The 16,243-nt window shown below is 39.3% G+C and overlaps 2 protein-coding genes across 2 annotated transcripts; both read right to left on the bottom strand.

The window, feature by feature from the left end:
* Positions 1-1,029: 1,029 nt before the first annotated feature.
* brox (BRO1 domain and CAAX motif containing) lies at positions 1,030-11,101 on the bottom strand. The gene is made up of 13 exons (XM_053444988.1): positions 10,968-11,101; positions 10,347-10,448; positions 9,952-10,058; positions 8,410-8,506; positions 7,179-7,274; positions 7,014-7,086; positions 6,196-6,301; positions 5,398-5,487; positions 5,141-5,226; positions 4,960-5,041; positions 4,462-4,612; positions 3,961-4,120; positions 1,030-3,871 (listed from the first exon to the last, which is right to left on the bottom strand). The coding sequence occupies exons 2-13, from the start codon at positions 10,445-10,447 to the stop codon at positions 3,788-3,790; spliced, it is 1,233 nt and encodes a 410-aa protein (XP_053300963.1). The 5' UTR covers position 10,448; positions 10,968-11,101; the 3' UTR covers positions 1,030-3,787.
* A 400-nt stretch (positions 11,102-11,501) lies between these two features.
* Positions 11,502-14,910, bottom strand: LOC128460003 (alpha-1,6-mannosyl-glycoprotein 2-beta-N-acetylglucosaminyltransferase). The gene is made up of 2 exons (XM_053444987.1): positions 14,779-14,910; positions 11,502-14,669 (listed from the first exon to the last, which is right to left on the bottom strand). The coding sequence occupies exon 2, from the start codon at positions 14,430-14,432 to the stop codon at positions 13,194-13,196; it is 1,239 nt and encodes a 412-aa protein (XP_053300962.1). The 5' UTR covers positions 14,433-14,669; positions 14,779-14,910; the 3' UTR covers positions 11,502-13,193.
* Between the last annotated feature and the right edge of the window lie 1,333 nt (positions 14,911-16,243).

Consider the following 16,243-nt stretch of genomic DNA (forward strand, 5'->3'; position numbering starts at 1 on the left):
GGACATGGAGGAGTATGTTTGGGCTGTATATTATAATTTATACAAGTTTTTAGCAGTTGATTATCTTGTTTCATCAGATGTGACCGTATAAATTGGAAGAGTTTTTTGACATCAGAAGCAGCTCCTGCACTGCCCCTGAACTAGCACAGAAAATTATCTTAGACACTAATGTCCAGTTGATCCTCAAGCTCCGGTGGGTTGACCATTAAGTCCCGGTCACACATATGCGAATATATATCGGTGGCCAACCTTCGCCTCAATCTGTGCAAGTGAGGAGGCGAATGCATTCACTTCCTGTGGTGGGGCAAATCCCGGAGTGACTGTGTGAAACTCAACTCTGGTGAACTCTGACCCGCAATACTCTATTCGGATTCGCATATGTGGCGCCAAGCCCTTACAATGGTTTGACCTTTGCCCTAAAATGAAATACAATAATAGCAGTGGATGCACAGACTCTGTTCATGTATACAGGAGTTCAGCTTTGTATACGTCAGTGACTATTCTGATGTATCCACTGAAACAATGAATGTCATTCAACCAAAATCAATCACAATAAACATGATTCAAATTACACAGAACTGTATACTGTCGTTAAGTGTGTTATGTTGTCAACTAAACTATCATTACATAACAATAGAAATAAATTAAATACCTAAAGGGGATACTTTCCCCGACAGGACACCATTACTAATGATTAAAATATATGTGGTAATGAAGCTTCTTTAAATCAACAGTCAAAGTAAAAAACTGCCTTTGTAATCTAATGTACAAAAAATAACTACAGTACAGATGTCATGTGATCTATATTAAAAGTCGTGATTGTAAACTGCTACAGCTTAACAAAGCAATAGCACATGCAGTTGTTAATTTTGTCTCTGTGTAGGTTCTGAATAGAAAGTATTCTAGCCATCTGAAAAGTAGTTTAGTTTAAAGGGTGGTTGTGTGACTGCAAATCCTACATTTACTCTTGCAGATTGTTTCATCATAGTCTATGTAGTGTTAAATATTTCATTTTAAAAGCTTTGGATCTATATTCAATATATAACCATTTATTAAGTTTAATAGACCGATGTGCCTTTTTTAAATTGTCTATCACAAGGCCAGAGCAATAAAGCGGTTAAGAGTTTAACACCCAGACACTTATAAGAGGAAACAGTGAACAGGTTAATGCAGGCAAAGGCACCATTCATATTACTGCATTGCCCATAAGGCTTTTTCATCAGTATAAATATCCTAAATTAAAGAAAATCTTTCAAAAGTTATCCTAACCAAGGCCTAGAAGACCTGTCCATTTGTTGAAAATGTTATTTAAATCGAATTAATGTAAAACGAGGCTTACCTCCCTTTTGGTAAATAAGTGGTGATATCACTGTCAGACTAATAAATCTGTTCAGGGCAAAAACACATGTTTCTCTTCAGATCGTATACAATGTTTCCTTTAACAACAGTCTAAGACATCAAAGGAATGTATGACCACTGACACTGTATCATTAAAGCAAAATGACAAAGAATTATTTGCCCTAATGAATCCTTTGAAGTGTTCAATTTTTATAAAGCCTGGGTGGAGTTACTGTTGAAAGTCACAAACAAGTGTTATTCTTTCAGCTTAACCCTTTGATATACAACAAAGTGACCCAGCTCTTTTTTGATCTATATCTTTTGAATTTCATCATTCGGTATTTCAGGTATTCCGCAATTAACTTGGATTGGAGAAAAATGTATTAAGGATTTGTGATGATCAAAAGATCTCCAATCTTAATCCGTATTTAAATGTTTACTTTGTTACTTTTTCAATCAAAATATTGTTTGTATAAATACCCTTTTAATGTACAACATGGGTCAAAAAGGATCCCGTATTCACTTCTAGTGTTATTTCAAGCATGAGTGTTTCTTTGATATGTTTGAAATGAAAGTATTTTATCAATAAATATTCTAAATATTCATTAAATATCTTGTTTTTGATTACAAATCATTATCCTTTCTTACTTTATGAACGAAAGTACATTTTGTATTTCTACATCACTTTTCAACACATCGGTCTAAAATGACCCATACAGTATGTTTTCATTACGGAACACCTACTATTAATTTCAGACAGCTGCTTTTGCCCATCTGATGCTTGTAAGTCTTATTTTCTTTCTCACTAATCATTAATAGTTAGAAAGAGAAAGATGTACAATACTAACTAGCGGTTAGCTAGCTAGCTTCTTTTCTCGTTGGCAAACCATAGCTAGATCCACAAAATAAAGCACGAAATATAACAGTATATACTTAATTGACTGATTCATATGCATCTGAAAATATGCTTTTGATTCTCTTTATACAGATTGTTGGCTAGTCGCTATCATTTTAGACTCAAGGTATAATGGTCATAAAGATGCTGTATGAAGAACAGGATGGGGGAAATGATGAGGCAATTCTTAATCTTGATTGCGAGTCTGAAATCTCTGATTGCGGAGGACCTAGACTATGTTCTACACTGTAGAATCAAGCTGGAGTTGTGGGTGTGTCTTGGACTCCAGCTCTCCTAAATGAAGTAGGCTGCTTTGATGACTTCTCCTAAATGAAGACGTTTTCTTCTACATATAACTTATAAAAGAATATGGCAAAGAAACTTCCAGCCGTGCATGAATTAACACAGGAAATGAATACGGGTCATCTTTGACCCATGTTGTGCATTAGAAGGGGTTTGCGTAGCTTGTGTATCAAAGGTTTAAGATATTCTGTGTAATCATCTGAACAACTAAACTCAGCAGTGACGTTAAACGAGGAAAAGACCATAAATGCACACAAGATGAGTGACCTACGGCTGATCCATTTCCCTCTGTACCTTGCAGAACTGAGGGAAAAGGAGAATGAAGAGAAGAGCAGACAAGAACTGCAGAGGATGAAAAAAAATGTTCATCATGTACGATGACTATCGGGAGCCTAGTGGGGAAGGGGGCGAAAGTAAAAAAATAAGAAAAAGGTGGCAAATCAATATCTGGAGCTCTTTGAATTGCTGGTACAGGAGAAGAGTTTCAGTGCTGACCTCAATATCCAGCTCTGCGAAACAAAGAAGACTCTGCTGAGGTTACAGACTGACGGGAAAAACCTCTGGAGAGATCCAATGAGGTCAAAGCAAGGCTGAGGGCTGTTTTGACGGCTTGAACATACTCGAAGCATCAAAGTATAAAACTTGTCACTTCCTGTCCCCAGCAGTAGGCACAGTGACGATGAGTCAATATTGACATACGGATCTGTTTAGGGCGGGAATGCGATTGTGTGAAAGAGGTTTGATGTTTAGTTTGAGAAGGTTGATCTGATGAAAGCTCTAGGAGTTTGTTAAAAATACACATGTAAAACAGCCCAAATGACCACAAAATCAAAGATGGCCGACCTCCTGTTGTGTTTTAGGGGGCACCGTTGAGCCATTTAGATTACTCCAGAATACATACATTTTCATCATGCCTGATACGCCCGCGAAGTTTAGAGTTTTTGAGTATGTTTAAGCCGTCAAAAATACGACTAATTTTCCTGAACAATCAAGCGAAAGCACTGTCGGTGCTCGGGCCCTAATTAAACTCCAAACATGTGAGCTATGATGTTTAACTGGCTCTGGTTTAAATGCAATAACAACGGCAGTCATACCCAAATACAATACACATGTCTTAGCATAAATGTAAAACGTCATGGATTAATTAAAAAATACATTTCCTATGGATGTATACTTGGAAGGAAATATAGATGCCATCAGTACAGTCGATGGAGGTGAAGCATGATGCTGTACATGAAGTGTTTGGGGGGTTTAGGAAATGACACAGCCTGTGTCTGTCTGAGGCTTCAAATCTGGCTCCTTCACTGGTTTCACCTCCTCCTCCTTGGGTTTTGCCTAAAGTTAGAATAAAAACAACAGAGCTCAGAATCATACCCCTGTTGACTTTTTGATTTGGAGATTGTGTGTGCGGCCAGCGGCAGTACCTTTCCATTTTTGGCTCCTTTAGTCAGATCGAAGGTGGCGTAAACCTCAGGAGTGCACAGCTCGCTGAGAGGCGGCAGCTCAAATGTGACCGGCTCAGCCAGGCCGTAACTCGCCTTCAGCTCCAGCAGGGGGGCCTCAACTGGGACCTTATGGAAGTATCTGAGGGAATATGTTCAGAGGTACAATTTAAGGGTGTAAGACTTAAAAACTTGAGGTATTGTGAAAATTTCAAACTCTGTCTGTTCAGGTTTGATTGGTGCACTATTTACCAGCCAAACTGGATATAAACAGGAATAACTAAGCAGCTGCTTAAACTGCAAAGAGATACTATTGGCAACTGTTACTTAACTATTGACAGTGTGATAAGAAGGTTTTCTGATAAGTTAATATACTTTAATAAACAAAGTAAATCATCTTACTGTCTCAGTAAGACTCTTTTGGGGATGGTAATATTCATTGTATGCATGTATTGTGTATTGTGTCCATCCTGACACACTCACATAAATCCATTTTCTCTCTGGCACTTCTCCAGTGTGATTTTAATGAGGCCGCCCAGTTTGAGGAAGAACAGTTGCTCTGATGGTTTGGCTGTGGTGCCCGGGCCTTTGGTCTGACGATACTCTTTACACAGCGCCTCAGCACGGGAGTAACCTAAACAGAGACATCCTTGTGTTAATACAAAAACAGATGTTTGGCCATTTTGGCAGGAGAGATGAACAAAAACCCACATTCCCTATATTACAATCAGAATCAAAATGGTGTTTATTGCCAAGTAGGTTTACACATAGATGGAATTGCTGTAAACCTACTTGGCAATAAACCTGATTCCGATGTAGTGAATGTGTTTTTTGCTCACCTCCCCTGCCAAGGAGCAGGCATGATGACAAATGTGCACACAAATACAGCAGCAACACAGGAAACACACACAGGAAGCACCTGTGTCATGACCTACTGCATCTGCAACTAGTTGATTACACGTCAGCTCAATACAAACGTACACTTTTCTGCTTCCTGGAGAGATCTTATGGCCTCACCACACTTGTCACTTGCCAGCAGTGTCTGCCCATGATAACAGTATGCCTGCAAACACAATGAAAGACAGGTAAATATAAGTTTAAAGACATGTTGGTATTTTGGTTTTAAAATCCACGAGGAACACCAGGATACGCATGAACTCACATAAGCCATGTAAAAGTGCCACTTCAGCTGAAAATACTTCCTCCACTTGCTGCTGCACTCTGGCTCCAATGTGTTCAGTGTGTGGTCTACAAAAAGGGAAATTTACCTTTAATACCCGGGTCTTTAGAACCAGGTCCAGTTTTCATATTATATATGAACAAACATTGCGTTAAGTGTGAAAAACAATTGTAAACATTTTAATAGTTGCTGTTCTGTGTTGATTTGGGTTTCTAAACCAGATGCAGAAAAATACTGACCAGCTTTTTGATAGAAGTTTGCTGTTTCAAATGCCAGCGCTGCGATGAGAGTGGCGTTGTGCTTCAGTTCAATCGCCCTGGCAATTGTCACTGTAGGAAAAAAGTGACTTTATGATAAAAGAACTCAAATATAGTGAACAAAATGGAAAATAACATGAATATGATAATAGATTATTTGTATATTCACAAGTCCCATTACTTCATATCTACTGTCACCAGGCTTTGAGCTTGGCCGGGGAAGACCCTTCCATAAATTTTTCGATAAACATACGACTTGATCTGAAACCCTCTCTCGTTGTCAGTTTATCTACTGATTTATTAATTTAAGGAAAAGGTGCGTTTCTAAATAACACACTTGCAGAGTTAAGAATAATTACAATTGTTGTTTTTGTTCTTTCGCCTCCTATTATTTCAGCTTATGATACAATGGAAAAGACAACTTTATTAGGATCTACTAAACATTCACAAACAAACTTTGACAAACAATTGCAAGTCATATTCGATGCAAGTTATACAGAAATTAGATGCAGATATCACATCGGTCACGTCTGAGCTCAGTTTACCATCCCATAGCAAGTAAAAGTAAAAAGAATACAAGAAAGGCCTTTTTTTTTTTTACATCCTTAAAAATGTCAACAGAATGGTAGATTAAAACCTCCAACAGAAAATAATTTCTCTGTTCATGGAGGCAGGAACAAGAGTTCTGACACACAGCTGGCTCCAGCAATGGTTAGAAATGAGTTAATGTTTATAAACATTCGTAGTGAAAAGTGCAGTGCTGTAATTGAGCTACTGTACCTTCTTGTGCTTCTGCTTGGCACTGGATGATGTATGCATCCATCACTCGGGGCTCCAGGTCTCTGCCCTTTTCAGCCGGGGTGATGAGGCGAGGGATGTGAACGTCCTGCAGGAAACGTGCCAGATAGTTATTTAAAAAAAACACACACACACACACACACAACCCCTCCCAAATGTATAAATTTATGAATGTATTCTTAACCAATGCGAAAAGTAAAGGGTGTGCTGTTGTAAGATAAGATAAGATAATATACATTTATTGATCCCAAACACATGCACAATCACACAACATGCAGAGTAGGGAAATTTGTCTTCTGCTTTTTGTCCCATCTGGTGAACATCACAGGACACACAGAGCAGTGGGCAGCCATGCACAGCGCCCAGGGAGCAGATATTTAGGGAGTAAGGTGCCTTGCTCAGGGGCACTTAGACAGTGGGGGTAGGGAGAGTGCTCTTTGGACTTTGGAACAGATCCGAGTGTTGTCCTGGCAGGTATGTTGTATTGTCACCGCAAGGAATCGAACCAGCGACCTTCCAGTCCGATGTCCGTAACTTTCTGCCCATAGTCCAATGGGAATTATTCTGCCACTAGTCCAACGCCTCTCCGCTTTTTTTTTTTTCTCAGGGTGTTTGGCAAAATCCCATTGTTCTAAGTTTTTACACCTATGAACAGTATGTCGTTTACAAAACAGTAAAATGTGAATATTGTGGTTACGAGGGGAGTTAAAAATAATATGTACAGTGAGGAACCCTCCAGAAAAAAGTGCTTCCCAGCTCTGCCATAATTTAGGCTGAAGACTTGTGTTGATGAGACTCACCTTGAGGTTTTTGAACATTCCAGCAGAAACCTTCAGGCTCCGGTGAACGTCTTTTGCCTCAGGCTCTGTTATGCTATAAGACACAATCACGACAGTAATTGGTATTTAGTATACGACTGATTTCACAAAAATGAATGCACGAATATAAACAAAATGACCACATACTTTTCTTTGCCTGCTAGTCGTGAGGCAAACTTGGTGTACCAGACGGCTACATTGAAGGCCATGGAGACCATTTCAAACACTGCATCCTGCTGGGCACTGGGAGGAGAGAAACCAGAGACAGTGGGTTATATAGGCTCTGCGCACACCTGGCATCAACATCCGCCCTGAAAGATCCGATCACTAGTGTTCAGCATTACTTAAAAGACTTCACCAATTTAAGAAAAGTGTCAATTATTATGTGGTGAGTAGTGCTGATACTATGGCAGTGGCTACGAACACATCAACGTATTACAATTCATTGTAGCGGTTCAGAGTTGCAGCTGAATTGGTGGTCCATCATATGTTGCTCAGGACGTACAGTATGTGCTCACACAGCAAAAATAATTTAGCCATATGCATCCCAGATGACTTCCAAATGTGGTTGCAGTAATGGGATCTGCGGTCCCATTGAGGACGGATTTGGGTGCATTCAGTGCTGCACTTAACCTAGGTCTGTGTCCACTCACACCTGTACAGCCTGAATACAACTGCTCTGCTGTATGTTCTACTTTTATATGTCTTTCACTTTTGTCAATACTGTCATTTGGGTTTTAATCAAATTAAACAATTTAGCTCTGATGCAATAGTTAAGGGTGGTTTTGTGCTGACCTGCAATACTATGAGGTGTCTCTATTATTATGATCCCTAATGTAAGGAAAATTAATAAATAGAACCACCCTTCATTTTAATGCAGTCCACTAAGACGACATCTTTAATCATTAATCATGACATACATTATCATTGCGTGTACACATTTTTGAGATTGTCAACAAAACTAAATAATATAATCATAGCTGTTGTATTTTGTATATCTTTAAATAATAATGTAACATGCAATAATGATAATGCAAATAAACATATAAACAAGTCAGTATTGCCAACATTCAAAATCAGCGCCAAACAGAACTCACTGTAGCTGCTGACCTCTGGAATAACCAACAACTTTTTCCATGTATAACCGTGTGTGTAAAAGTGTGTGTGTGTATGTGTTTGATCAGTTATGCCCGAAATTGCTCATTTTACAATTCCTTTACCTTCCAGCAGCCACTGTTAACAGATATTAACACTATGTTTAGAACAATCCTAACTAGGTCTTTGCAAGTACATCACGCCATCGTTCAGATGTGAAAAAGAAGGCGAGTCCCTTCACCTACTACAAGTCTGGTTGTACGAGTTTCTCTTATCGTTCTACCTTGGTGTGTTTCCTTGTAAGGTGTCAGTCCACTTGAAGTTCTGGATGAACCTCATTTTGTTCTCCTGTGTAGTTCCATCCAAGGATGAGATGAAGCCTGTTGTGTTAAACCGATGTTTAAAAACAGAGAAGCAGCTGGTTAGGTGCAAAGCTACAAAAAGTTACAGAAGACAAAGAGAAACAGATTTTAATGTATATAAGCTATGTTAAAATGTATGTTAAAAGCCATGAAGTGTGCTTGTCTCATAAAGGTTCAAAATGCAAACTTTTAATGCATCAACGAGATGCAAAGACCATGCTCAGAAGCAGTTACTGGTATATTTAGGTAATATTCCGATTCCTTAGAAGTTGGAAACACATTCGATGAAAATTGAACATTGTGTGTTGCATATATCTGCTAGTTCTTTATGGAGGCAATGCAATGTTTTTATTGACTGAAATATATAAACCTAACTCCTGTACAGTTCCATCATGCAGTGCTGGGTGTCTTGTAGATCATTTTACAAACATTTCTATAAATGTCACCTGTCAAACTTGGATTTGCCACTAGAATTAAGATACAGCTCTGTTGGTTTGAACAGTGGATTTAACTGAGCAGCCTGAGCTCATACTGACTGACCAACTGCATTATTATTGCTGAAATTTCGCATGGTTCATTGATATTTACTACAAAATGTAACCTGTAACTGGTGCTTTCTACACTACACGCAGCTGACCAGTGCTGGTATGAAAGTAGGGGTACCTTACACACACCTGAATATGAATACACAGACATCACCGGTAAGCAGCGCAACAATGGTTCTCAGAATATGATTCATTTTTTATTTAATTTGAAGACACTTTCAATGATAAAATAACTTTAATTTACAATTTTTTGATTATATCCAAATTTGTAACAACATGTTAATGTCTCTGTAAAGGCATCCACCAGTTGTCTTTGTGATTGAAAGCTTTTGTGTGCCAGTGTCCCTCACACAAAATGAGATCTGCCTCAATGAAGAATAAAACAATTGTGTATGTGCAATTGATATCATCAGCTGACATCTACTCAATGCTTGTTATTATCTGTCATTTTGAGGGAAGTGTTGAGTGTTGAGCATTCTCATTAAATGGTTAAGGTTTAACCCACTGTGGTGTCTGAATTCACCTGATTATGCAGCACTATAATACTGTATAGCATTAGTTTGTAAAGAGATATGACAGGAGTCATCTCCTCTCTATTCCTCCGCCTGTCTCCTCTCAGTAAAACCTTATTCTTCAACATTCGTTACTACTAGCTATAATCTGGGCCTGTGAAACCTTTCAAGTTTCAAACTCCCTAAGTAAATCAAAACACTAACAAGGTCACCATGAAAAATCAGATGTATACTGAATATTCCTTTTTCTTTCTCTACCATAGCACATATATAACAGTCCAGCGTTACACGCTCACAGACTGGTACAGAACAGCACCGCTCCTGACAAAACTCCTAGGATAAAAACACTGATGTAAGCAGGACAGGTGGAGGAGAGGAGATTCATTTTTTTTCAGTGTAAACAAACCTTGTAAGAGGGAGAAGTATGCATCTGTGGCATTTTTCATGATCTCTGGGTTGCAGGTGACATCAGTGAACATCTCCAGCAGCCTCGCCCTGGTTGTCCTCAGGTCACTGAACGTGTCACAAAATAAAAGCAGCCATCAACTGATGTCCAACATCTATCATAATCATTACATCATTCATACAGATTGTATCCAACAAGGCTATTATACCCAATCAGTTAAAGAAACACAACTGATCCCAGGACTGTGACAGCAGCATCACACTGATGGTCATTAGATCATCATGAGGACAGGTAAGAGGACCACACCAAAGGTATATCTGTATAGGATCTTTTTCATAGTCAATGTCCATTGTTATAATACCCTTGCTAGTTTATTAACTGGGGATAAGACATACTTGCATATCTTATTGGCAGAGGGGCTCCCTGCCACACCATAAAAATTAAAGGACACAGGCGCTGTTGCCTTCAGTGGGTTCCTGTGAAACCAATGTGCCATCCTGTGGAAGAGGACACACAAAGAGGGTGAAACATAAACCATGACAGGCACTTAATGAATCACTACCTTTTCTGGAGTTAAAACACTTATGGTAAAGTAGAATCGACCTTCTCCTGAATAGCCAGTACATATTTGTGAGGCATTTAAAGAATGGGCATCATTAACAAGCTAGCTAATGTGTAATCATGGCTAACATCAGTTTATCGACACGGTCGCTTCACCTCCTCGCCCGCGGCCGTGTTGACTCACTAACAGGGCAAAGTATGTGAAATCTTGACACAAAGACTCAGACATTACTTCAGAGTGCCATGAATGTGGTTTTGGATTATTTGTCTTTCTCTCTTTTGAAGACAAAGTACATTACGTAAGCTACGCTACGGAGAGCTAACGGCTAACACTGGCTACATCCACAAATGTAAACATGATGCGCTGATGCGCTGATGCGACGAGACAACTGACTTATTAGTTCAACAGCTAAATAAAAGGACTTCACGTTTTTGAATACGGAATTATCTTGTACCTGTTGTTGCGTCGTTGGAGATGTTTGATAGTCCTGATGGAAAGTGTGACACTGATAACTTACTTCCGGAAATAAACAAGGAGCAGAAGTCGGCCAATGAAACCAGGCGCGTCAATCACGTGACGTATACCCGGAAGAACCTCCGAGTTGCCGTCAGCTTCTCTTTTTTTTTAAGGCTCAGCTGCTCAAAGAGATTTTAATTTGTCATAAAAAAAATCATTTTTTTACAGAGCAGTCACTGTAGCTCAGTCTGGATGATTTATCAATGTGTTATTGCCAAGACAGAGACAATGTTTTCAAAATTATTTAAGATTAGTTTGTTTTAAGTTTTTAATCTTATTTCTGAATAAATTCCCATTTTATTTTACAAACTCGTTGTAACCTTGATAAATAAAGATATTTACATTAGGAAATGATGACTAAGAAACATTTCCTTTAAAAAACTTAACTTGCTGTGTCACTCAAGGTAGCGATTGATATTATCTCGAAGTGTTACAAGTTATTATTTACATTAAAAAAAACAATGACCAGACAAACATTCAATGTCTTTTATTTTCCATTTGGCAAAACATTAAGTGAACAATAATCAGCAATTTCAAGTGATGGTCAGAGAGAAACAATAGAACAAGCAAAAATGGCAACAATAAAGGTTGGATTCACTTCATGAAAATGTACACCATCTCACTGATTAAGGGATCATCAAACATCCCACATACACACAAAAACAGTCGACAAACACACAAAAATAATCCAAATACACAGAAATTCATTATATGTAAATTTGGGTGTCTTTTCTACATTCTTAAAAATGTATTGTGCTTTTCAACATGAACAGAATATAATCTATCCATTATCACATTCATTGCAGATTTGAATCTCCCTAAGGCACACTGTGATGCCCTTATATCAGGTTAAACAGGTTAGGGCACTTATTGGGGCAACTATCTTCTGTACAAGCAATATTCCACAGTGAGGCATCATTTTACCTAACTGTATACTAAGGATTTCTTTTGTGAAATTAATTTCCACTTGTTTCCCCTAAAAATCTTGTAAATATAGACACTATCAAATAATAACCATCAGCAATTATAAGTCAAAAGAATTGGTAAATACAATGCAAAATACAAGGTGAATTCCAATGTTATCAGTGCACTTTTAAAAATCTCTTTAAAACAGGCATGGGCACAGAGGAACTATAAAAAAAGGCACGTTTGGTGATCTTGAAGCCATCAACAGCATCATTAGGATTATGTTTCCCTCATTCTTTTATAATGTAAAAGGGAGAGTTTATCTCCAGTGAGATATTTTTTATCTACTGAATGAATGCCTGTAAAGAAAAAAAAAAAAACATCGGTCTTTCTCTCTACATCTAATCCCAATGCAATTCATTGTTTTTATTTCCCAGTATCAATTCTGACCATGAAGGTGCTAATCTGGAAATGCAGAATCACAGACGACCCTGACGTTTGCATTATCAGAATCTTGAACCAGACTCCAAAAGGTCACTTAGCTCCAATCAGAAAGAAAATGCACACAGAGAACCAAAAAATAAATCAATAACCTCTCGCATGTTGTAACATGGGATCAATACACTGGGTAGTATGAGACAGATTAAGTCAAGTGGTGTCTGTCGACCTCCCCTCAGAAAAAAGACCTCTGGTAAGAGCAGAGAGACTTTAAGTAACACAAAGTTAAACTCCGAAGACAGAGCTGCTCAATTAATCAGAGCATATAAAATTGAAGACAGTCACGCACATTTGATTACACCTCTATGTATGTACATTACATGAACATTATTTTTGGTGTTGCATATAAAATCCGTACCATGAAAAGAAGGTGTAAAAATCCTTACAACTGAATGGTCCATAAAAAGCAGTGTGTGTGTGTGTGTGTGTTGTTTATTCTAATTCACCATCACTGTGCAATAAATCTAACCTGATGTTTTGGCTTGTGAGACACCCAGAGATAAACAAACATGATGAAATGAAACTGAGCAGCTTGTTGGAATGTGCATGCATTAAAAACGCACAATGCACAAACTCCACAATGTCTTTGGCATTAGTGCAGCTTTGGTGATTACAAAAAATAAACTAGCTGTGTGCATGCACCATGTTTAGTTATATTTCTTTATAGCATTTTACCATTATAGCCTTAAAGCCCTGAAAAGTGATGTGTAATTGCTCATTCGCAGAATACCAAATTCTACTTTTGAGAAAAAGGTACAGTTCAAAGTCGCTTAGCATAGTTATTGCATAGAATATGGTCACGGGTGTCTCCCCATCCTCCATTCTTCATGTGTGCCTTGTGCTCTACTGCTTCTGCACCATTAAGGAGAAGGGATGAAGGAAATAAGGCATGCTTGGCACTCTGAAGCCCTTCCTCTGCCCTCTGTGAAGCCAATTCTGGCCTGCACCCGTCCTTCTGGTGAAGGCCACAGTCTCCTGTGTGAAGAACCCGGGAGCCCTGCGCTACAAGCACTTTGAGGGGCTTTGGTATGCATGTTCCTGACAAGTGCTGCAAAGTCCAGTCCCAGTTGTAGTCGTCATAGGTGCAGAACTCTTGGCTGCAGCCCATCAATTTGTAGTACACCTCCCTGGAGAGGGCCATACCTATGTTGTGTTTCGTGGACATCCACCCAGTGGTCAAAACCTTATTGGACAGTTTAACAAAATCAGTCACGCCATTGTGGTTACCCAGAGCCAGCATGTCGCAGTCCGGGCAGCTGTTCTTGCTGAACTCTACCATTGACTTATAGAAGTGGAAAAAGTCCGGTAAGATGTAGTTGTCCTCCTCCAGAAACACTACAAACCCACTATAGCCCTGCATCAACTGCACTCGCTCCCACACAAAGTGCATTTTCCACCACCAGTGGTGTTTGGTTTGAGTGATGAGGGCTTCCCTGTAGTGCCCATAGGAGTCAGGGTGTTGTGCGTTTAGGCATCCTGTTTTCACAGCGTTGTCCTTGGACATGTCTCGGGGGCAGTCTCGTGGATCCTGCCCGGGAAACTCATTGGGATACAGCTGAGTGCTGAAAGGGAAATAAATTTGCAGTACCCTGCAGAAAGTTATCCCCTGCACTATCGTGTTTATTTCCTCTGTAAAATAGTCATGACTGAAGATCAAAAGGAAGCCGTATGTCTCTTTGATTTCCTTCAACGACTTGATGAGCAGCTTGAGGTATTCAGGCCTGTTGTGGACCTGCACAACCAGCACCAGCTGAGGCTCCCCAACAAACTTGTCCGAATTCTGAATATACTGCTTGTAGTTTGCGTTGTAAACGGACTGAGTCAAGTCTGACGGAGAACCAAAGTTAAACTTCACCCTTTCCTCCTCATTTCCCTGAGCCACGTGATCAGTTCCACTTTCATCATTGCCGAAGAGTAATAATAAAACCGTCACAGACAGAACTACGAAGAAGAGGAGCAGCAGTGGCAGCAGGCTCCTCCTGAACATTCGAGACCTCATTTTTCTCCCGGTGGAAACAGACTTGAAAGGCAGAGGGGCAGTGGCTTTGATTCACCTTTTTCTTCGCTGTGAACTCGTTGGCGACATCACTTCCTCGTGCACTGAAGATCACCGTCCGACGTCACGTGAGCCGCTTCTTCAACCGAATGGCAGAAGTTTGTGTTTGTGACGGCGGGTCCTCTTCCTCACTCGGACACCGTGTCATCGGAGCGAGATTCCGCGGCTGGTTCTCGGCACCTGTGGAGCACAGCAGGAAGAACAGAGCGAAGTGAGTGGGTGACGTGCTGGTTTGACTTTGAAACAAAGCACTAGTTAGCAGTAGGCTTCACTTTGGACCTCAACTCACCCGGACGAGGAGCGATGTGTCAACACGCTCACACCAGGAAGAGGCTCCAACATCTGGGCTGAAACTTGTTGAACGCTGACGTGTACAGTGCAGCCAACGGGAGGGCGCGCGAGCTGCTGCTCAGCGAATCACGGAGCCGCCTCCAGTGGCGTAACACGAGAGCGTAGCGTGAGGTGTCAACTGGAAAACTTCTTAACTTTAGAAACATGACTTATATAAAACATGGCTTAAATAAAACATTACGTATATACTGCTGTAACCTTTTAATCAATATTATAACTTATAACACATTCAGATTTTAATCTATTTATTATTTATCTATATATTAATTTGACTGAGTTCAGATATGGTGTTTATACAGCACCCGAGAACTCCAGCCACCCGCCTTATAGTTGTCTTTTTTAATGTGGTAAATTATTTTATTTCATTTTATTATATGCTGCAAAGTTTTTATGTTGTACTTTATTTAATTCAATTTCATTTTATACTGCACAGTTTTATATTTTTGGTAATGCACCTTGACATCGGTTGCCACCCGCCAATAAACCCAATAGAGTTTTTTATTTCGTATTTTATTATCCACTGCACTATTTTTATGTTTATTTTATTTGCTGATATTGTATTGCACTGTTTTATGTTGTATTTTGTTTTATACAGCATATTTTTATTTTATTTAATATTTCACTGTTTTTATGTTGTCTTTTATTTTTATATTGCAGTTTTATTCTTTACTACATAGTTTTTATGTTTTATTATATTTTTCATTTGTTTTTAATGTAGTATTATTTATTTTATATTGCACCGTAGTTATGTTTGGTGAATCATTGGTGAATGTATAGTACCTTTTTAGAGATAAGATACATTTATTGGTCCCACACACATGCACACACACACGACATGCAAATGGGGGAAATTTGTTCTCTGCTTTTGTCCCATCTGGTGAACACAGGAGCACACACAGAGCAGCGGGCAGCCATGCACAGCGCCCGGGGAGCAGGTGTTGGGGGAGTAAGGTGCCTTGCTCAGGTTCACTTAGACAGGGGGGTGAGGTAGGCACTTAGACAGGGGGGAACAGATCCAGGTGTTGTCCGTCCAGGTATGTTTTTGTGTTGTCTCTCCGTGGAGTCAAACCAGAAACCGTTGGATTCTCTGCCCATAGTCCAACTTTCTGCCACTAGTCCACCGCCTCTCTCTCTAGGTCTGTTAGTACAACAGGATATACAGTATAAAGCTTTGACCTACTGTTGTTGATATCATTTTTGAAAACATTCTTTAAATACTGTAAACTGGACAGTGGTGGAAGATAAGTAAATTTTACATGGGTTTCTATACTTTTTTAAACAACTCTGCCACATTTTAGAGGGAAATGATTGCATGTTTTAATCAACTGCAATTACTGTATTCAGCTTTACTTACTTTGCAGGACATGAGAGACACATACAGATTATATGATATCATGATTTCT

This window comes from Pleuronectes platessa, chromosome 17 (genome assembly GCF_947347685.1).
Source record: "Pleuronectes platessa chromosome 17, fPlePla1.1, whole genome shotgun sequence".
In the NCBI taxonomy this organism is placed as follows: domain Eukaryota; kingdom Metazoa; phylum Chordata; class Actinopteri; order Pleuronectiformes; family Pleuronectidae; genus Pleuronectes; species Pleuronectes platessa.